General features: G+C 34.2%; 6 protein-coding genes across 6 annotated transcripts; all 6 read left to right on the plus strand.

The window, feature by feature from the left end:
* Positions 1 to 1,738: 1,738 nt before the first annotated feature.
* On the plus strand, positions 1,739 to 2,920 carry PHYBLDRAFT_173853 (hypothetical protein; the record flags this gene model as incomplete). Its single annotated transcript, XM_018437119.1, has 3 exons — positions 1,739 to 1,833; positions 1,947 to 2,102; positions 2,719 to 2,920. The coding sequence occupies 3 exons, from the start codon at positions 1,739 to 1,741 to the stop codon at positions 2,918 to 2,920; spliced, it is 453 nt and encodes a 150-aa protein (XP_018285981.1).
* Positions 2,921 to 4,366: 1,446 nt separating this feature from the next.
* Positions 4,367 to 7,419, plus strand: PHYBLDRAFT_178284 (hypothetical protein). The gene is made up of 8 exons (XM_018437971.1): positions 4,367 to 4,389; positions 4,474 to 4,770; positions 4,853 to 5,352; positions 5,413 to 5,424; positions 5,485 to 5,538; positions 5,606 to 5,664; positions 5,765 to 6,895; positions 7,083 to 7,419. The coding sequence occupies exons 3-7, from the start codon at positions 5,289 to 5,291 to the stop codon at positions 6,026 to 6,028; spliced, it is 453 nt and encodes a 150-aa protein (XP_018285982.1). The 5' UTR covers positions 4,367 to 4,389; positions 4,474 to 4,770; positions 4,853 to 5,288; the 3' UTR covers positions 6,029 to 6,895; positions 7,083 to 7,419.
* Positions 7,420 to 7,600: 181 nt separating this feature from the next.
* On the plus strand, positions 7,601 to 8,373 carry PHYBLDRAFT_183433 (hypothetical protein). Its single transcript, XM_018438767.1, has 4 exons — positions 7,601 to 7,614; positions 7,696 to 7,828; positions 7,963 to 8,064; positions 8,132 to 8,373. Exons 2-4 carry the CDS (start codon positions 7,702 to 7,704, stop codon positions 8,227 to 8,229), a joined length of 327 nt encoding a protein of 108 aa, XP_018285983.1. The 5' UTR covers positions 7,601 to 7,614; positions 7,696 to 7,701; the 3' UTR covers positions 8,230 to 8,373.
* Positions 8,374 to 10,943: 2,570 nt separating this feature from the next.
* On the plus strand, positions 10,944 to 12,484 carry PHYBLDRAFT_68316 (hypothetical protein; the record flags this gene model as incomplete). Its single annotated transcript, XM_018441928.1, has 6 exons — positions 10,944 to 10,993; positions 11,480 to 11,572; positions 11,611 to 11,770; positions 11,976 to 12,024; positions 12,213 to 12,271; positions 12,461 to 12,484. The coding sequence occupies 6 exons, from the start codon at positions 10,944 to 10,946 to the stop codon at positions 12,482 to 12,484; spliced, it is 435 nt and encodes a 144-aa protein (XP_018285984.1).
* Positions 12,485 to 13,577: 1,093 nt separating this feature from the next.
* Positions 13,578 to 14,951, plus strand: PHYBLDRAFT_173858 (hypothetical protein; the record flags this gene model as incomplete). Its single annotated transcript, XM_018437120.1, has 5 exons — positions 13,578 to 13,743; positions 13,801 to 14,098; positions 14,191 to 14,294; positions 14,355 to 14,625; positions 14,756 to 14,951. 5 exons carry the CDS (start codon positions 13,578 to 13,580, stop codon positions 14,949 to 14,951), a joined length of 1,035 nt encoding a protein of 344 aa, XP_018285985.1.
* Positions 14,952 to 18,810: 3,859 nt separating this feature from the next.
* PHYBLDRAFT_127928 (hypothetical protein) lies at positions 18,811 to 20,598 on the plus strand (the record flags this gene model as incomplete). Its single annotated transcript, XM_018429196.1, has 4 exons — positions 18,811 to 18,865; positions 18,932 to 19,270; positions 19,315 to 19,577; positions 20,238 to 20,598. Coding segments are annotated over exons 2-4 (960 nt in total), but the record flags the coding sequence as incomplete, so codon positions are not given.
* Positions 20,599 to 22,650: the final 2,052 nt, after the last annotated feature.

A 22,650-nucleotide genomic window follows, 5' to 3' on the forward strand; every position in this document is an offset into this window, starting at 1 on the left:
CACTGTTAAAAAAAAAGGTACATATAACCTTGGAGAGAAAAAGGTATATTGTATTGCTTTTCAATCCTACATAGATAATTGCAGGTAATACTTTGGGATAGTATGTATAAATATAATCTTCTTTTTATAAGTAAAGTCTCTACAATATATAATATCTACAGCTATATCTACTAACTATGCCTTTCTTTTTTTAGAAAATTATTATGTAAAGAACTTAACATATTCGTGTATATTTATATTATAAGATTCCAAAAATGTGGAAATAACACAAGAAAATATGTTTTAAGTCCTTGGATCATATGAATAAAATCTCTGGAAATGTTAAGAAAACTATTGGCCGGAGGCACAGCTTTTGTCTATCAATTTTCTTAGAAGACATTGTCTTTTCTCTTTCTATCTCTTTGCATTTCCTTTTGTATAAGACATTTACCAAAATTCTAAAATGCTTTACCCAATATAAAGATTAAAGACACATTTTGAGATATTAACATGAGAACATAATATCCCTCATGTGTGTATTATTAGTAAAGGAGCACAGTCAGTATAATATGAACTATGGATATTTGAATGTCGTAGTTTAGCAATAAAGATAAAAATAATGGAAAAGTAACATAAAATCTTTAATGCCTTTTTATTATTATTATGACAACATCAGCAACAACGACAAAAAAAATAGACATCTGATAGTTAGTTAGAATCATTAATAATCATAAAAATCATTGCTCATTAATATATCTAAATCTTTATGAAGTTACCTTTTTTACATTTTCAGTTATATCTGAGCATAATTCATTACTAAATTGTTATCATTATCGTTATCATTATCATGATGTTTTTGGTAACATTTTATATAAAATAAGTATTACCTTGGGATGAACCCACTAAATGATTTCTTGTTTGTTAATCATATTCGCTAATTTTGTTTCTTCTATTTTATTTGATAGCTACACCAGAGTACCATATAGTACCCCACTATTTTTTTTCTTGGTAACCACAACACAGCACATCACTTTTCAAATCGTTAAAATTTTCACTGCAAAAAATTCACCCAAGTAACTCCCTCCTCCTTTCCTTTTTTCTTTCTTCTTCTTTGGGTGTAAATAGAGCACTTGGTTTTTATATACACTTTCTCATAATTTCTGCATTTTTTTTTAGATATTCCTGATATCTCTGCAAACATAAATTCTAAATGTTTCGAATATGGACTAACTGACTCGTGTTAACTTTACAAAATTTCTATTTGCTTAACAGGGTCTAGCTTTTACTCAGTTGCCGGAAAAATAATAATGGGTATCATCCAATGGCTGTTATGGTGTAAATTGCTCAGTTTGCAGTACTTAGATATTCTAAAGGATAAAAGAAAATTGGGATGTTTTGATGAATATTGAAACAATCGAGATCGAATAATGTTAGAGTAGTGGATATTAATAAACGCTACCAGTTTAATCATACAATTATGTTATCAATTTTGTGAATATATATATTGGTGTTTGGATAAGTTTGATATATTAAGGCAAGTAATATCGTTTCTTTTAATATCCCCATCAAGCAAGAGCTATATAAACCTTTAACGTTTTACACAAAAGTAAATAAGCAAACAAGATACTCTATTTAATCAATTCATATATTTTCTGACTATATTATCCAAATATAGAAAAGAGCAATGATCATCGTCGATGTCTCCTTGATTATTCTGCCTATGATGATAAAATGATAGGAGTCTTTTCTGTAGAAAGCAATGATTGAAACCCAACTCTTTTTTGTTTCTGCTAATTGTAATGTATCGGATCTTCAGGAAAATCAATACAAAAATTTACTAAAGCTTGTAGAATTGTAAATCAACACTCCAAAGCCCTCTACTTTTTTTAGGCCCATATTTACTACTTAATTTCATAGTATTATATCCCACTATCACTTATATAATGTGTCTCATTTTTGACTAACAGATATTTCGTCATAGCCAGATTTCTTTTCTTGAATACTGTGCAAGGACCGTCTTTAGGCGGTTGCGCATGCAGTATAGCAATATGTCTATTACCAAAGTTTCGCCAATTTAAAGAAAAACGATTCATTTTTCTGATAAGTTCTCATTTCGTTAAAAGGTATAGGTCGCTCTGGTCAACTAGTGCTGGCTGTGTTGCTTAGGAAAATCCTTAGCTTGTAGACTTTGATAACTGCGTTGTGTTGTTTATCACCCTCTACAATTTCTACTGTCTCTCTAAAGCCGTGTATGCAGTTTTCTTCCTCTCCCCGTGGATTTTTTTTCTTACAGTGCACCTTATTGCAAAAGTCCCGCTTATCTCCAGCCAAAATACATCATTCAATATTTTGTTTGGCAGAGAGTAAAACTTGGTCAGTTTGCATATGTATATATATATTAAATATATTGCACACCTTCCAGTTACAAATTACTATATCAAGGCATTATTCTTTCTCCATTTGTCACGGAAAATGAAAGGAGTCAATAATTTATATACGCATTTCCTTTATCTCCTATAGTACATTATAAAAAGAAAAGGAGAAGAGGCTGATGAAAAGAAAATCCGGTGATAGACAGGGCTGACGATTTTTATTCAATTGATTTGTACCCAAGAAATGTTTCCTATAGTCTTTCCTTAGGAAATATGGTGCTATCGGACTTAAGTATCTATGTATAATGGTATTTTTCAAAAGATATCAACTTTTGCAAAAATAAATTTAATAAAAATCCTTGAACAGAATTATTAAGCATGCTATTCTCTATAATTCTATTGAAGCGTTTTGTATTAAATTCATTTTTGCAAAAGTTGATACCCTTCAAAGTTTGGGTGTTTTGATAAATTCATTTGCGGAGTTTAACTTTTTTCAGAAGTTGAAACATCTTGATGGCTCCCATAGGCGGTACATGAAAATATTTATCCTAAAACGGAAAGTCATGTGATCAAGAAAGTGACCAAGCTTTAGGAACACACATTTTTCCATACATTTAGCGGAGAGTGAATAATTTTTACATATAAAAAAATTTCAAAGAAGAAATTGAAACAAATGCAAAAACATAGATACTTAAGTCCGATAGCACCATAAGTTCAGGTTTTGTTATTTCTGACAAAAAAAATCTGCCATAGTAAAATGATATATTCATATTGTAAAAATAAAGAATAAGAAAAACATATCCCCTCCTTATACCATATATTATATATATATTGTTTATTTACTTATATTTGACCTTACAATCTTATAATATTAAGATGGTAAGACGGTAAGATAGCAAGGACACACATTCACTTTTGATAGACATTGTGGGTATGGTTATTTTCAAAAGTAAAAATAAAATATAGTATAATGGACAGAAATATAAAATAAAAGCAACAGTCATGAGGCTGAATATTCAAACTGTGGTTATATTCATCCTTAAAGACTTTATTGAAAAATGCTGAGCATATTTTTTTATGAGTATTAAACAAAAAAAATTGCAGTAGAAAGATCTTCTTAATATTATAACTACTGCTACTACTGTTACTACTGTTACTACTATTACTACTATTACTACTACTACTAGTAGTAGTAGTAGTACTCTTACTGATATTATTAGAGTATTTTCTACTGTTTTGCTCACTGAAAAATAAGAAATACAATTGTATGTTTGACAAGAGAACGAGGGCGTACTTCTTCTTATCATCTGAATTCTATTGTATCAATTATATATACCTTAAAAAAAGAGGAATATTATATACATATGCAAACACGTATGCACATACAATATCTTTAAATAGTGCTTGGACGCTTAATCAGAAAAAGTATAATACAAAGCCACCTCAACAGCTTGGTTATACAGCCCAACCTTATATATAAACTACCGGATCAAGTCCTTTCTTTCTTTGCCAAATAACAGTTTCTCAAAATCTCGATTGAGTTGTCATGCTGTCTCAGAAAGTGCTTTGCTGTATTCCTGCCCGCATAGGCGTTATACTAATGTCGACCATCATGTTTGTGAGTTTGATGTACCTTTTTTTTTTAAAAAAAAAACAATCAACATCCCCCATGATGTTATTGTTACTGTTATTAATACTCTTTAATGATCTAGTTGGTATACATTGCAATCATTGTCCTTTCGTTCATCAAGCGAGACGGTAAAGAAAGAAAATACAGCAGACACAATGGCTCATTTCACCTCATTTCACCTCACCTCACAATATGACTCTCTTGTGCGTGATCTTTTGTATTAAATTTTAATATCTCTTACTTTGGTTTTGGCTTTTATGTTTAGAGATGGAGCTGTGGGCCACTACAAAACAGTCGACTGACACCGATTTTACAAAAGAGGCGTTTAATGGCTTATTTTATGCATTTGTTTCAGTATTTATTGTGTATGCTGTTGTATTGGCATATGGTATCCTGTCTGCCTTTATGGTAAAATATATATTGTTAAAACAAGGTCTTGCTCATGGATATTTAATTAATTAATTTCTTTATATATTATTATTCTTCAAAAAGGATAATCACAAATTGGTTCGGATATACCACATCTTGAACTGGTTCTTTGTTTTGCTTGTATTAACTAGCACATTGGCATACTGGATCTATTTCAAGGTCAAACAGACTGTGTATGTCAATGACTGCCAGGAGTATGAAAACACAAAGAACCAGACGACCGACAATACATACAGCCCAGTAGCGATACCAGGCAAGACAACTGTGGCAGGAGGGGCTGACAAGAGTTTCTGTATCGACCTAGTAAATAAGCTGGTAATTGGTACGGGTGTGGTTGTATTTGTTGGAAACTTTATCCAGGTAAGAAAGAAAAATAACAAGTTACGAATGGTTTGCAACTAGCTAATGTTTTTCTTTTATATTAATAATAATCATTTTGTAGGTCTATATTGCTAGTTCGATTGGAATTTACTCTACAAGTCTTAAGCGTAACAACCAACATCAAAGACTCCACTCTCTGGATGATGATGAACCCGAAAAATCATAAACTCACGTGTGTAATGTGACGTCAAGTCAAGCTTATTCAACTCGATTCCTTCATTCAACTTTTTTTTATTTTATTTTATCAAGTCAAAAATAATAATAATCCTCCCCTTCTTCCGTTTCTCTTCTATTTTTCTTTTTTTTTACTAAGAAAACATAATATCAATCTCGAATCGTTCTTTTTTCTTTTTGGTCAAATAGTCTAAAGAAAACATACATATTTCTTTTAACAATCTAAACCAAAAAAAGAAAAGAAAGAAAAGACCTTTTTCAACTCTAAAACAAAAAAGCAACAACAACAGCCATCTATTGTATTTTAATCAAACTTAATTGCAATGTCAACACCATCAAGAAGACGTCTTATGCGCGATTTTAAGCGACTCCAGAGTGATGCACCAGGCAAGTCTTGATTCTAATGATGATTAATGTGGTCCTAATACAATATCATTTATCATGTAGGAGGTGTCTCGGGTGAGAATAAAAATGAACGATAAAATATAGAAACCACTAATGCATAGATGGAGTGTGTAGGTGCACCTTGTTCGGATAACATCATGCAATGGAATGCGGTGATCTTTGGACCATGTAAGATGCATGACTAAACATCAACAAATTCCTAAAAATACATACATACATGCACACATATATATAGCCGATACACCATTTGAAGATGGCACCTTTAAACTTGAACTTCACTTTGAGGAGACTTATGTGAGTCCATATATTATTATTATTACTGCTAGTATTGGATTATTATTATTATTATTATTATAAGCTCTTGTAAATTAATTATATAAATCTTCTTTAAAAGCCAAACAAACCACCACAAGTCAAGTTCATTTCAAAAATGTTCCACCCCAATGTTTATGCCAATGGTGAACTCTGTCTGGATATTCTACAGAACAGGTGGAGCCCAACCTATGATGTGGCTGCCATATTGACCAGCATTCAGTCTCTCCTGCACGACCCTAACCCAAATTCTCCTGCCAATGCAGAGGCAGCCAATTTGTATCGTGAAAACAGAAAGGAATATGTTAGAAGAGTCCGTGAGACAGTTGAGAGTTCTTGGGAATAAACATTTGGTTTTCTTTTTTCCCACTTTTATTGTCTACTATACTGTTTTCTATCTATCTTTCTATCTTCTTCTTTTTTATATTTTATACTTGGATTTATAAATACACATACACAAACACATACACACACACATATTGTTCTTCTTTTCTGTTTCTTAATTGCCGCGAACAGTTCTCATAACCTCATCAGCAAAATCACTCTCCTTCTTCTCAATACCCTCTCCAACCTGCCAGCGCGCAAAGTCAACAACCTCTGCACCTTCCAAGCCAGCATTCTTAGCAACCTCATCAACGTACACGGCCACATTCTGGTCAGGGCGGAGCATAAAGGCCTGTTCAGTCAGAACGGAGTTGGTGATGTATTCCTCAGGGTTGTTTTGTTCAAGAACACTTGCAGGGACCTGATCCTTAGTGAGGTAGACGGGGCTGTAACCAACAACCTGGCGAGCAACCTGGCGAGCTGTCTTGGCCAGCGCAGCACGGCCTTTTTCTTCAAGCTCACCAACAGTAACCTTTCGGGGTTGAAGAACAGCAATTCCACCAATATTTCCTGCTGCAGAATCACCGCCGTGTACGTAAGCAGCAGATACACCATCTACCACAACTGCTGCACGGCGAAGAGTAATGTTCTCGCCAAGCTTTCCAATGGTCTCAACAATTGACTCTTGAACAGTCTTGCTCAAATCTGCTGAGGTCTCATTGGCTAAAGGCATAAGTGGGGCATTCATAAGTCCCTTTACAGACAAGTGTTCGATAGCCTTGCTTCCAGCAGCAGGAGTGTCGTGCAAGAGGAGCGAGGTAGTAGCAATACGAGCAGCAAGGTTTTTGAACACGTCGTTGCGGGACACAAAATCAGTCTCGCAGTTGAGCTAGATATATATATAAAGATAATAGCCTTTTAGGAACAAACTCAGATTTGAGAAACCCATTTTTCCTCTAATCCATTATAACTACACTATCCTCTATCTCTCTGTCTCTCTTTCTGTGTATATATATCTATATATATATATCTTCCTCATGCTCTCACTTCGCATTTAACTTCTTTTACGCACTCACCTCAATCATTGTGCTTCTATTGTTAACCGAGGCAATGGTAATAAGTCCCTCACCCGCAGTTCTACCAGCCACCTTCTCAGCCTTTTTTGCGCCAGAAGCCTGGGCATCGGCAGAAAGCCATTCGAGTGCCTTTGCATAGTCGTTGTCGTTCTTTACCAAGGCTTCCTTTGCCTTGGTCATAGATACTTCGGTCTCCTGACGGAGTTTGGCAAGGAGCTTAATGTTGGGCTTTACTTGGGTGGTATAGGAGCGTGTGAGGCCAAAACGACATGGTGCAAAAGAAGCACGAAGACCAAAGAGCGAGTTCATGAGAAATTGAGCAAGGGGAGAGATATATAAAAAAGGGGGAGGGAAGATTTGGAGCGGGGGTTAATTGAACATGATCCATTTTGACAGCGGTTCAAGGGTGGCTTACTAGTGGAAGAAAGACGTCACGCCTTTGACTGTTGAAAATTTTGTATTTTTCATTCAAAGGGGACCGGCTCAGACGGCAAGTTGTGAACCCTCCTCTTTCGTATCCATCCTCGACTTGGTATGTAGCTTTTTTTCCCAAGACGCTATACAAGCCTGAACACCAGCGATGTACAATCCGCCCTTACCTATAATATTTTAGTTAGCAATGGCCCCCATCAAGAAGACCAAGAAGAACACCGACACCATCGGTTCCCGCCTCCAGCTTGTCACCAAGTCCGGAAAGTACACCCTTGGTTACAAGTCCACCTTGAAGACTCTTCGTCAGGGCAAGGGTAAGTTATATCACAACTCTCCGGGGGACAGGAGCCCAATACAAAATAAAACAAAAAGATTGCAGCCACCCTGTTCTGCACGGGCAGAGATCGTCCCCCCTCATTCCGCTAACACTTGTGAATCCCTCATTTAGCCAAGTTGGTCATCATTGCTGGCAACTGCCCCCCTCTCCGCAAGTCCGAGATTGAGTACTACGCCATGTTGTCCAAGACCGGTGTCCACCACTACAACGGCAGTAAGCACCCTAAACCTTTTTTTTTAAATTAAAAGATAAGACTCTTTCTGATCCATTATGTGTCTAGACAACATCGACCTTGGTACCGCTTGCGGTAAGCTTTTCCGCGCCAGCGTCCTCTCCATCACCGATGCTGGTGACTCTGATATCTTGAGTGCCCAGTAATTGCAAAAATAAATGAGTAGTTTTGTGCTCTGTTTATCCTTCGAGTATTCAGAACATTAAAATCTTGTTTTTTTTTTCAATGAAAAAATTGCCAATAAAACTGTGTTTTTCTTGTCTTATGTATAAATTATCACTTGCTTTTTTATGTTTAATGCGTTTTTCTGTGTGTGTGTGTGTTATATGAATCCTTTTCTGTGGGTTGTTTGATAATCATCAAGTGGCTTGTCCTTTAATTGAGATTTTTTTTGTGACGTTGCTTAATCAATTTTCTCGGGAAATTGTGTGTGGATTAAAAGGATTTTTTTTAAAAAAAACCTATCCATATATATATTGGACTAATAATTTTTGTGTAATAGCTCATTATTTAAATATTTTATCAAAGATAAGAGTCCTTATACTGAGACATGAATGACAAAAGAGGCTCTTCACACTATGTACATGCTTGATATCTTATCAGCTTAATATTTATTTATTTTTCACAGTTCTGTATTGCCACATACTTATTTTTTTTTTTATCAAGATGGATAGGGAGAAATCTGTTGAATGGAGAATAGCAGACCTCAACCTTTATACTATATTGCCAAACGAAACCAATTATGCTCAGAGCATCTGCAGCGGTTACATTAAAATTAATTTTTGCGACTGTTTTAATGTGGATTCCGAAATGTTCTCAAAAAAATCGTCTGCAGCGGTTACATTAGGGGGTTTCATTATCTGTTTTAGATTTTATTTTATTTTTTCTGAGCTTTAAGTTTTAACCAATAATAATGGATATAAAAAGATATTACTGAACCCCCCTCATGTTAGCTAATTTAATGTATAAAGTCTTTTAAAAAATCACTTTTTTGTTTATTATTCTAGATATATTTACTGTTTACATAAAGCTACTGATGGGCTAAAATTTATGAAAAGTCTTTGAATAAGCATGTTTAAGACATATTAAATAATATAATGTACTACTTCTATCAAAATAGACAGAAAATATGAGTAAAGTAATGCTTTTTGTTATTTATAATATTTGAATAAAAATGCTAAGTCAAAAATAAAATAAAATCTTAAAATTATCAAGCCAAGTTTTGAGATTTTATTTTTTGAAATTTTATTTTTTGAGAGATTTTTACCAGCCAATAATTAGTGTTTTTCAATCCCAGAAAAAATAAAATAAAATCTAAAACAGATAATGAAACCCCCTATTACAGACAACATTATAGATAATGTAGTCCATTTTTAAGGTCAGGAACATTACATGTAGTGTTACATTATAAATCGATACTATCTTTTTGAATCGTTTTCTTCCCTCTCGCATCCTTTGTTAAAACGAACAATAGTCTATAGAAATGAGCAAAGAAATTCTCACAAATTATGCTCACTATTAATCTGACAATATTGAAATTATTAAATTCATATTTTTAATGCATATATAGAGAGCAAATGTTCAATAAAATAAATTTCAAGAAAAAGAATATGAACAAAATCATTAGTGAAGAACTGGAAACTTTAGACAGTCAAAAAGCTCAAATTGTTCCTTTGTAATGTAGCCACAATTTGGCAATCTGTTTTTAACTGGTATTCAATCCCCGGTGTGGCTATACTACACTATATATAATGTTTTCGATAATGTAACCGCTGCAGATGCTCTCATCATATGACTTGCCTTGTCCAAAGTATTCATGTAAAATAAGATTTTTTTATGATTACTTTGCAACCCAATTGTGTGCAATTAAATAACTATAAAGATAAAAAAATATTATGGGTTTTTGTAAAAAAAAAAAAAAAAAAAAAAAAAAAAAAGAATAGGAGCCAAAAAAACAGTTCACAAAATGGACGACTTTTTTTTTTGGTTGACTGACGTTTTTGATATTTCTACTGTCAAAGAGATCGACGGTTTAGTAAATTTTAACAGCTTTTAAGTTTTCTAAAACGTTGTATAGCTGTGTAAAAACCGGATAAAATCAGATCACTGAAAAAGAAAAGAATAGCGGAATCCTCTATTCTGAAAATTTATAGCTCTAACTAACAAAAAAGAAGGTTTAAACATAATATTATTGGGGTTTTGAATGGAAACAAGCATATATATATACTTCCTTACGGGAATAAGTTTTCTGTCAAGCCAAGCATAGTACGCAAATTTTTTATAAATTTTGCTTAATAGTCATAGAATATTCTTTACCTACTGACATGTATTGTAAATAGTAGAATAATCCACTTGTACTGATAATGATGTCTAAGTTTTAAAGAGAAATAGCTCTTACCTCCAATGTCATGCTATAGTTTGCAACATTTTTTTTAAAAAAAAACGGTCTAGTTCAGTAGTAACCACACGGCAAGTTGAAGTATGATGGATTCATGAATGAAGTATTGCAGATTGTGATAGAGCTTAATGTGTAAAATACTACATGCACTCAGATTTATGAATGATGCTTGTGTTGGCACTATAAATTTAATAGGTGTTAAATGATTTGAGTCGTTTAATAAGAGCATAGTTGATAATACTGTATTAAATATTATATAGCTAGTAATTCTATGCTTTATACAACCAAGCTTTTGTCTGAGATTAGGATAGTCGTCTTGAGTGGTATACCTAGTAATTAGCCCACCTTTTTGTCCTCTAGACCGCCTCAAATACACTAAAGCTTGCTTTCTGTGGTATAGAATAGAAATCATGAGTGGAAGAAAAATAAGACACATTTAATGCACAAAATAGTCTATAAATCATGTTTGTGACCTTTTTGCCCGCATACCTGGACTTCAAGTTGGAAAAGCAGTAAGGAACGAAAGAGTTATCGATTTATTTTATCCTTTTATATATTGTAATCAAATACCACTATTTCCTCAAAAATCCGTGTGTCTAGCCATAATAGATTGTTAGCTCGCTTATATTCCCAGCTTCCATCTATCAACATTAATATTATTATTTATCTTAAATTACCTAAATGTGTTTCACTATTTTGTCAATAGATTAGAGCACAATGTTTGCTTTTGGTTTTTCAAAACATAGTAGGGGCACATAAACGCTATATAAAGAAGAGTTGCATGTATATATAATAATAGAGCTGAAGCAATGATTAAATGTATTTCATCAAGAAACAGCACCATAATAGCTTTAGTATCTGCGTATGATTAAATAATTTAACGAAATCGCAAGTATGGAAATTTCTTCAACTCTGAACACCCACATTATAATTTATCGAAGACCAGACTATACTCTATAGAAAAAAACCTGAAGTATTTATTCGGATTCTTTCTGTAGCACAATACTGAAACGTGATAAGCTGGAAAGTTTCATTCACAAGATCCTGTACGCCCTTACATTACCAAAACATCATTCACCTGCTGTATTAATGTAAGGTGTAATTAAAAAGCGTTAATATCGGTTGGCAGTATTGTTTACATCAAGAATTCTCACAATTATTTATACCTACACCTACACCTACATAACCTTATCCCTATGCCTATGTTTATGCTTATGCTTATGCTTATGCTTATGCTTATGCTTATGCTTATGCCTATATCTACGTCTACCTTGTTAGTCTTATGGATAGTAAATTAGTTATATATATATTGAGTTATGTACCATAGTTTGCTAGTTATTTCTATCTATGCTTAAAATTAGTTTCCTTGTGCATTAACTCCCCAGCTTAGATTTATGCTCAAGATCGTTGTAGTACAGCTGTGCATATTATTACTACTGTTATTGTTAATATTTGGTTGTTCTATTTTTATTTTATTTTGAACAGGCCTCGTAGTTTTCTTTTCATAGTGGCTTGGTCTGGGATATTCTGTGTGGGCATCATGGTAAATGTCATGAATTGATCTTTGCATCTATTGGAGTAGATATCAAGCTTTACTACTTGGTCATGTGCCAATATGTGCCTCAAATCTTGATTTTTCTTTGGTTAATAGTAGAAAGAAGACGATATTCTTTAACTTTATACATTACAATATATATTGATTTTCAATGCTCATTTTATGGATTATAATAGTATCATTCACCGATCAGAAATTGATGTTATTGCATGCTTATAATATTGATAGCCTGCAGGTATAAAGTTACACTGCATTACTTTACTCGTATAATATTAGCTTTTTTATAGAAGAAAAAGAAGACTATAAAAAATATAACTACTCCAGTTTTGGAATACAAAAATATTGAGAAGTTGTATAAATTCCATAGTTTTGAATGCTCTCAGTGCTATCAATCCAATATATATATATATACATATCATATCAGGTACTACAGCCTTCTGACATCTGAGTATTTAATGTGTGTATAAAAATACAATATTTACAAAATAGTGAATATGAATACATCTTCAGGTGCTATTTTGTATGCAGGCTACAAAATAATATAACTCTAGGATTTATCTACCGATCAATATCCCTTGATAACCATCTTAACGCATAAAAGGAAAAGTCCGAATATCAAGCTAGATGTATATTGACGTATATTGTTACTTTTAAGAAAGAAGAGACACAGGATTTTCAGCATATTATTCTGCATTATCCCCGGTACCTTTCCCCCTTAACTTGTGTATACAAACACGTAGATCATCAAATCCTTAGAAATACAGCGGAAGCTCGGTAGTGCAAAAAGCCACTTTATAGGACTTATTTTGCTCAAATACTATTCTGTTGACAAGGCCTCTAGTAGCATTTATTTTTCGTACAGCTATATCATAAATAAAACTAAAACAAAGAATAATTAGTACTGTGAATATGTTTGTGTTCGTGTCCGTTTATTAGCAAGAAAATAAGAGTACATCAAAAAGGGTAGATACTGTGCAGAAGTCCCAACTACTTGCAGGAATTTGCAGTTTAACACAAAATATACAATATACAATTGGTAGTGATAATGAAGGTACACGCTGCTTTCGAATTATGCGATAGTGCTTTTTGTGCGTATATTTTTAAACCAAATGTGGCGCAATCTACTCGATCGGTTAATATAAAGTCAAATAGGTACATAAACCGAGGTGATAGAACACACATGCTAATCCGGGTACATGGCGGTAAAAATAACGGCTGAACATTCTAAAAGAAAACTTTTAGGTGAAAATGAAAATGAAAATGAAAATGAAAACGAGAATGAGAGTGAGGATAAGTTCGAGTTTTTGTTTTATTTGTTGTTTGATAAAGATCATAATATTATATATGCATCTCGGTGCGTTCAAAACACACTCAAATAAACAATATGCATAATACTAGCAAGTTTGGGATACATGATTGATATGTGGTGTAACTCCTCAGTGTCTACAAAAGGCGTAGCCCTCCATCCCATATCCTATAAAACCAGGCTATTGACAGGCAACCCCCTCTTTAGAAATATACTTTGACTAGCATTTTACAGAATGTCTTATTCGTCTCTGTTGAAAGTCTTCAGCGCTGCTGCCCTATTGCCTCTGTGCTTTAGTGCACCTGAGTCTACACACTGGCTAATGGGTGACCCTCAAGACCATCCCGGACGGTGGATGAACAAGGTACATGATATACCTACATGGGTTATTCCAATTGAAAGTAAGTACTATAAACACTTTTACCTGATGAAAAAACTGAATACATATACCTTTCTAGACTATGACGAGAATACATTCATAGCAGGAAATGTGTTCAGTGGAATGCTCGTTGGATTTTCTGCATTTTATGCTTTTTACCACGTATATCGTGTCTATCTTCCTTCTGCCCCCCAAGGAAAACGCAACATAGGAAATCTTAACAAGGATATCTTGGGCTACCTCAGCAGCTCCTTCCTCGCTTCGTTTATGTACTCTGTTCTTTCTCTCGGAAAGATATGGTGTGGATTTGGTGTACTTCATAATCTGTACGAAGCTGCGCTTTTACTACACATTGTTACCCAGCAAAGAAGTACTTCGTAAGTTTTACATTAAGAAACATATATATATATATATGTATATGGGTGTGTATTCGTATGTGTTTATATATCTAATTTGTTATGCTTTATAGATCGCGAGTTACCTATGGTATTCTTTTTGCTTACATTTTGATTGTTGTTGCTACTTCTTTGGTGCTTCCTTGGCCATTTGATGGAGTCTTTTTTAAGTACCAAGGTAAATTCCTAGTCGCTTTTAAATAACTTACTATTAAGTGTACTAACTCTCGATCTACAGGTCTTGTTGTTGACTACGTCCTTTCTGTTAACATGGTCCGTCTATATCTACACAACAAATCTATTGCTGCGAAGGTCAATGTTCTCACCCCAGCACCAACTGAGAATGGCACAGCAGAAAGCGGTACTGTAGAGGATTCAAACACTTTCAAGGGAAAGCAATCTGTCACTTTTATGCGACCTGTACATGAGAACCTCTTTCTACTTGCTTTTGCAGCTGTGGTACATACTGCTGGAAATACAATGATTATTTTTGCAAATACTGCTACATTGTAAGTAATGAAACACCCCTAATCAACTGGTTTAATTTCTTATTTTGGGGACAAGAAAAAGTAAAACGAAAACGAAAACGAGAATATGAAATTAGACAAGAAATAAGTGTCTTAATATATTGTATCTTAGGTGGCTAGTGTTCCAATTCTCCTATGCGGTAGCCTTCCCAATTTACAGTTATTATGTATCTGAAGAGCCTGATTCCAGCCGCATCAATTGGTACCCCATCAAACTTTTGAAAGAAGTCATTATCGGTGTTGTTAGCTTTGTCGTTGTCGGTGTGCTGATGGCCATAGGATTTATCTCATCTGGTGTGGAATTGTGATTTCTTTGAAGCCAAGTTATAATAATAGAGTCGACAGATTTAAAACAAGTTCAATAATATATGTATATATATTAATGACGATAGCCAAGATTATTAGAATAGTGACTCAACGTTTTTGCGTACATGTGTATGTACATGTATATATATATATATATATTGCTTTGTTAAATAAAGGAATACATTTCATTCAATCTATACATAGACATACATACATAGGTATACATATTAAAGTGTAGTTTTGATATTATTATTTTTCAAAAATAAATCAATCAATATGTATAGTCTATACTCACAATTTTCTATATTTGTTTATAAATTTAGGGTTTATGTCTAGTCTCACAGTATCGCTCTTTTACATGATTCTGGACATTTACATGGCGTTTACCTTACATGCATGTTTTAATATTTAAAGGGGTCAAATCTAGCATTTTATAATATACAGTATTATCTGCTTATTATTACTATCATTACACACCAGGCTTCACATAATACAAGAAACCCAGTCAGTTAAACGGAATGCGGATTACAAAAAAATGTGATTTAGCAAGGTAGTTCCAAAGCAGTCAATGTCTTTTTAACAAGTCTTGGCTTGGAGAAAAAAAAACACTGATAATATTTACATCAACTGAAAGTAAATAGGCATTTTTTTGGATATATTAATGCTAAGTCTACACAAAAACACAAACACAAACACAAGCACAAGCACAAGCAAAATCTTATCAAACAGCACAAGCACAAGCACAAGCATAAATTCACACACATACACACATATACATATACATAGCTTTAAAAACAAATCACATCCAACAATAGTTTATCTAGAGGGAACTTACACAAAACTAATATTCATAATGATCCTCTTCTACAAATATATTGCATGATCAAAATCAGCTATTCTTTTTAATATTAGGAGAATTATATATAAGCTAAAATAAACAGAGCAGCGTTTAAGGTCCAAGGCAACAAGTATTCATTATTAATGCCACATTACTAATATGCTTTGTGTTCACCGAGTGTTTTCCCCAGCTGAGCGCCGTGCTTTTCAGTAGACATACATCAGGCTTCAAAAATAAGTATACTAGGCTAGGTATTAAGTGCATAATGGGTACTTTGCGAAAAGCAGCACTTAATAAACCAAATATTATCTATTTGGTCCGGAAAACATCAAGAATTTTGAAACAATAAAAGACGAAATATTATTAGGGGTCGTCATTCGTGAATAATTGTCGATAATCGAAAAAAGGTGAACTTTTCTTTTGAATAATATGATTGGATAATAATAACTAGACCTTTTTGAAAAAGCTCATGGCCATTTTTGAAAAACTTTTTAAGAGGTGAAAATTGAGAAATATAAAATTTTGTTTAATAGTTTTTTTTATTCTATCCTTTATTTATTCTATAGATTATTATAAATACGGTCTCTTGAACTTTCAAATAAAATTGAGGGTGGGTTGACCATGTTAATGATAAATCACTTAAAGGACCTAACTTTTAAAATACCACAAGCTTAAATCAAAATATACCTTAAAGCTAAATGAGGAAAATGGAAAATATAGGTATTCAAGTGTTGATTATTAAATAATCACCTACACAAATATCGGTTTTTCTTACATGCATTTTTTTTAATATATATAAAAAAAAGAGCAATTATATCAGGCCAATCTGTATAGATATTCTATTGAAAGTATCCTACAAAAATTATAGTCAATCAAGGTATTATTATATCATGATTTTCTCTATTTTATTAAAGGATCAAATATAACAATTTAGTAATATACTCTTTATAAATAATCTGCTTCTTAAGGATAGTGCAGACCATAATGATAATAGTATTTTTTTTATAAACCCTCCAATCTAAATTTTGTGGAATTCTCTTTTCTACACATAGATACAATGACCCAAACATACGGTATACCAATTATAATACGATAAAATTGAAACAAAGTTTTATCATTAATCATTATAATAATAAGAAAATGAAATCTGAGAGAAGTTTTACGTCAATAGATAAGTTATATGCAAAAAAGGCTTGATTCAATTCATTCGTCTAACCAGAAATGCTAAAAGTGTTAAAATAGGAAACATTCAATCATTATGTGGTATTTAAGGTCTACTAGTCTTTTGGTAGTACGAAAAAATAAATGATTCTTGAAAAATGCTTATGGACTAGACTGTCTTAAAAAAAGCACACAAAAAACAAACAAATAGAGAAATATATACTAATTTATTATATAATCGGGTCGGAAAAGGCGGTTTATGCAAATATATTATATATATATATATACACTAACAAAAAGAGCGTATTTAATGTGTGTGTGTGAAGGGAAGCCAAGTATCTAGAATAAATCAAACATTTGAAGACTTTTTAGGGTTAAGGTTGTGTACCTTTGTGAGCCGCGGGCTTGTACACAACATATTTAAGACAGCCAGATTCCACTGTAGTTTGAAGTATCGTTTGAACGGTTCTAATTTCTGTCTGTTGATTTACATTTTGGTATTCAAAGGGTCTTTCGTGTATTAAATCGGTTGTTTTTTTTTTCATGTCACAATTAAGCCTCATATTGCAAATACACAAACAAATTATCACCAAGTCTTAATAAAAGTCATATATAGATATATAGATATATAAATAAAAGAAAGGATAATCTTATCGTCGGGTTTCTGCTCGTCTTTGGAAGGTACTCCCTACTGGACCCACACACATCTGACTTTTACTGTGCATGCTTCTATTAATAAACAGCAGAGAGGTAAATTGGTTGTTTGAACAGACAGCAAGAAAAAAAAAACACGAAAGAAGGTCTGTGCTTTTATATATATATTTCAACCTTGGATTTATAAAGTCAAGACGACTATGAACATGTAATTGCGTCGAGCTGCATCTTTAGACAATACAAATCTAGCTACAGTACCACATTATGAGTACAAAGGTGACACGTTCGGATAACCATTTTCAAGGTTCTCACCGAATGTACCAATGAATAGCTTTAAGGTAACCATAGAAAATCCTGAATATAAATGATTAAAAAAATATATTAATATTTAACTAATAAGAATAGTAACTATAGCAATCTGATAGCAATCATAATAGGCATCCCATCCTTAGAAGTAAATTAATAAATTTTGGGGACCTTCCTCTATTATCAGCTCATAGTGCATATATATATTTATATAATATAATATATATTATAATATTATTTGTGCAATGAGAACCAAAAGAATTAATATAATCAATTAGCGTACAGCCCAACAGTAAATATCAAAACTACACTATTTTAAGACACCTATTTTGATTTTCGATTTTCGATTTTCGATTTTTGATTTTTGATTTTTCATACTTCATACTTCCTATTATTCGTATCTCCAAATAAGTCTTTGAAGGGACAATTGGTGTATCAGCATCTTTGTAGACACTGCGTTGTTTAGCTCCCTATCACTTAAAGCTGGGGTTTAAAGTTATTGATCTATCCAACTTTGTGGTCCTTGTACCAACCTATCAAGGTTTGGCTCTAGATAGCTGGTTAACTCCAAGCTTTTGACTTGAAGCACACAGCTTTAGTATTTATATTTCTCTTTCTCTTTCACAAGCCAAGTAGCTCTTACTTGTAGACGCCACAAGCTAATATTGAATAAGTTGCATTAAAGTCATGCTCAGCTTGTGACTGGATGTGATTGAGTGCGACTGAGTACGATTGTATACTTACGTTTTTTTTTCTGTGTCATACCGTTTTACCTAATCAAGCTATCGAGCAAAGGAATTCATTCGACTAACCAACCCCCCCCCCCCCCAACTCCTCCCAAAGGGCATACTCGCACCAAATCAACTCCACTTGGTTTATCCTCTTTCTTCCTTTCTTGCTATGCTAATTTTGCGGCACAACACCTTACCCTCTGATGAACTATTCGTGATTGAGTGTGTATGTTGCAAATATAGAATAACATATTCCTATCAAGAATAATAATTGTAATCACATTCTCATTAGAAAATGCTCAAGGTGGCTGATGCTAGCCAGCCACTTGATGGTCTCATTGACCTGGTCTTGCTGGACATGCCACGCACCGAGATCTATGGATACATGCTTGGTTTGTTCGAGCGGCTGGATCTCTGTAAAGCAATAGGAATCACATCTTCTGAATTATTGGATTTCCTAATTGATGTCGACAGAGGCTACCTTCCGAATGCCTACCATTCGTTCTATCATGCTGCTGATGTTACAATTGTTCTGTTTGCCATGCTCTCCGATTACGACGCCAAGCAATATCTCACGTCTGTGGACATGGCATCTCTCCTGATCGCTGCCCTCTGCCATGACATTGGCCACGTAAGTCTCCAGCACCACCCTCGCAGGTCTTAACTCCTTCTTAGCCTGGAAAAAACAACAACTTCCAAGTCAATATTCAGACGGACCTTGCCAAGCGATACAATAACAAGTCAGTCCTCGAGTGCTATTCCTGCACCCTCACGATGGACCTATTGACAAAACACCAATTGCTCCAGCACATAGAAGAAGCCAGTGCAAACACCGGGACACCGACTACCGAAGCAGAGGCACGTATATCAATTATTAAGATGATTTTGGCAACCGATATGATCTTTCACTACGAACTTCAAGAGAATTTGGCTGGTCTGTTGGAAATTATCTCAGACAGGGAGTGTACAGAAACAGAAAAGGAAGAGGGGGCTAACCGTGAATGTGGGCATGGAACAGCAGGCCACTGTAAAGGTCCCCAGACCTGGGACAAGCCACGTATCAAAGATATATTTTATAATAGAAACTTTACCAACCCACTATTGTACTTTGAAAGCAAATTGTCGTTCCACAATATTGCAGAAGAGAATGAAGATGAAGACGAGGAAGCTGGGTTAACAGGCGACCACCACCACCACCACCAGTTGTTTCATTCAAGTCATTCTTCTCCACTAATTGCACCGAATGCACCCCCTGCACCAAATGCACCCAACCCACCTCCTTCACCAAATTCGTCTAATCTGCCTAATGCGCCTATTCCGCTCACAAAATCTCATTCGATAAGTGCTCCTAGTGCATCCAAATCTGTTAGTGCACCCAATACGTCTGCCGCACGCACAGCAGCACACAAACACACCGTTACCAGAAGATCCTTGACAGGAAGTCTATCAATAGAAACCCATAGGCACAAATCGATAAGTGGGCCTATCGGAGGGTCAGAGCATCCAAGTACACCTGGGACAATCACCGAGTCTCCTGCGACAATACATGGTTCCACAAATCACACTGGCTCGGTCAATTTACTGCAAACTCCGGATAGTGCAAATGACGGAAATTGTTTAAGCCCTTGTAAGCTCTTGAGTAAACTGGAGAGAGAGGTTCTCTGTCAAATCATGCTTCATGCGGCTGATATCAGCAATGCCTTAAGACCTTGGTCTATCTGTAAAACTTGGTCTAATCTGGTCTGCGTTGAGTTTTTTGGACAAGGAGATGCTGAAAAAGCCTTTGGCTTGCCGATCTCTCCCAATATGGACCGTGGCCAAACAACTCAGGCAACCATCAGTCTGAAATTCGGCGATTACATAGTGAATCCCTATTTTGAGATATTTGCTGCCGTGTTCCCTAAATCTGACAGACTTCTTCAGCTACTAGCCGAAAACAGGAAAGAATGGGCTAGACTTGAAAGTAACGAATCAGCGGCTAATGCGGGTCACACGGCAGAAGAAGGAGGCATCGAAGGACATTTGCCACCAAAAATATTGCCAGATCATCCCATCCTTGACCCTGCCGGTCGAAGAGTATCAACTTCTGCAGGTATGATAGTGATCCCATCGCCAGACGAGATGGAAAGACGTACGGTTGGATTCGGCAAGGCTCAGCGCACATATTGGGGAGTTCGGAGCGCAAGCCACAGCGAGGTACCACGACAAAACGGTCCACATTCGTACATACTCGAAGAGAAAAAAAGACGCAAGAGTGAAGAGCCGGCCCTTTATTTGCGCAAACTTCAATTGAATGCTTCTGGGCGAAGAGTGAGTCCTGCTGAGGCTACCGAGCGTAAGGCGAAGAGGCACAATTCTACTGTACCTAGTAGTGCTTCTTCAAGGCAAGACAACAAACCATTGTAACCTCATTTCTGCTTGCATTCTGACTCAAGCTCAGGCTCATTATTTATTTTGGATATATATATATATTTATATACATATACATATATACATATACATATACACGCACCTTTGTATATACGTGTTTTAAAGAGCAAGTATAACATACACCTTTTTACTCTTTTTCTTTACTTTATTATTTTTTTCTTTAAAATATTTATTACCTGCTTGTTGTAACTTTCTATACATCAATTATGCTATCTGAATATTGTACACTATTACTGGAGCACAATGTATGGATATACCGTAGTATTTAACATTGCGCTATTTAATAAGGGCTACTAGCGAGAATATCTGAAATTACAAAGCCTCTAGAAAAAATCAAATATAATTATGATAGACTGTAAAACCAGTGAGAAGATGAATATAAAAATAAAATAACTTGAGGTCAAAGATCAAAGGGATACCAAGTTGTTTAATTCGTAAAAAGTATTATCAAATTCCACCAATTTTAAAAGAAAAAAAAAGAAAACCCAGTGATTATTCGGCTCCAATGCTTTCCCTCTTGGGCACGACGTTTCTTTTATTGTCTCCTTTGGATTGCTAGGTGCCAGATAGAGTTGGTTGATACCCGGCCGCAAGTCACTTTTTATGAGACTGGTAAAAAGTAATTTGCGGGGATTAAATAAATGTAGTACTCCAGAGAAACATCGTGCCTTAGAGGAAGAGTGTCGGGCCCGAATAATTAGTGAATATAAAATTTGAGATAAAATGGGAGTTAAAATGGACTGCTGGAGATGCTCCTCCTTATTTGAGATACGCTTCTCAATGGCTAAAGGTGCTCTTCAGCGATCTCGGTATAATTATTTTGGCTATAAGAAAAAAACGGGAAACTACAAATAAAGTAGAGAGACTGCTTTTTATAGTAATCATGCTATGCAGCCATAGATTTTGTTCCAAAATTTGATGCTAATTGTATGATTTGATTGGTGAAAAAATTTGGGAAACTATTTGGTAAAATTATATTGAAAAAACGCTGATATAATTAGGAATGATAGGACTAATTGCAGCCTGCTAAAATAGCTATTCATTTTTGGTGGCTTTCTTTAATAAATCTCTTTATATATCTTTTATCTTTGTTCTTGTAATATTTGCATAGAAGTTTCTTTTTTTTAAGAAGTCTATAATATTGAGCATAATTTTATCTTTACTAAAGTTAATTTCAGATAGTAAGCAAAGATATTGCTGTTTATTTTGAATATTTTAAAAGTAAAAAGGAGTGAAAAGAGTAGAGCTTAAAAAATGAAATTTTTAGAAGACGTTTTAGCAAAACCGTAGTTTAAAGTTATTTTTATGATTTTAGCACCGCTTTGAGTTATATTGAGTAGTTTCCCCTGCAAATTCGCACGTAAAACTACTTGGTAGAATTAACATTTTTCGGAAAGTAATTCATGATTTTTTGGTGTATAATTACTATATTTAGATAAAACTTTTCTTTATCACATAATTTTGAATTATACCGAGACCGCTGAAGAGCACCTTAAATGAATATATGAATATATTAAAATACAGAATTGCTATTTTTTATATAGAAAATAAACTAAAACTAATCGACTGTACAGCATGGTT

This window comes from Phycomyces blakesleeanus, assembly GCF_001638985.1.
Source record: "Phycomyces blakesleeanus NRRL 1555(-) unplaced genomic scaffold PHYBLscaffold_27, whole genome shotgun sequence".
In the NCBI taxonomy this organism is placed as follows: domain Eukaryota; kingdom Fungi; phylum Mucoromycota; class Mucoromycetes; order Mucorales; family Phycomycetaceae; genus Phycomyces; species Phycomyces blakesleeanus.

Coding starts and splice junctions, on each gene's coding strand:
- PHYBLDRAFT_178284 (XM_018437971.1), top strand. CDS start 5,289: ATGTCAACACCATCAAGAAGACGTCTTATGCGCGATTTTAAGCGACTC. Junction 5,539..5,605: donor TGCGGTGATCTTTGGACCAT/GTAAGATGCATG, acceptor ACATATATATAG/CCGATACACCATTTGAAGAT. Junction 5,665..5,764: donor TTCACTTTGAGGAGACTTAT/GTGAGTCCATAT, acceptor CTTCTTTAAAAG/CCAAACAAACCACCACAAGT.
- PHYBLDRAFT_183433 (XM_018438767.1), top strand. CDS start 7,702: ATGGCCCCCATCAAGAAGACCAAGAAGAACACCGACACCATCGGTTCC. Junction 7,829..7,962: donor GACTCTTCGTCAGGGCAAGG/GTAAGTTATATC, acceptor TCCCTCATTTAG/CCAAGTTGGTCATCATTGCT. Junction 8,065..8,131: donor TGTCCACCACTACAACGGCA/GTAAGCACCCTA, acceptor TTATGTGTCTAG/ACAACATCGACCTTGGTACC.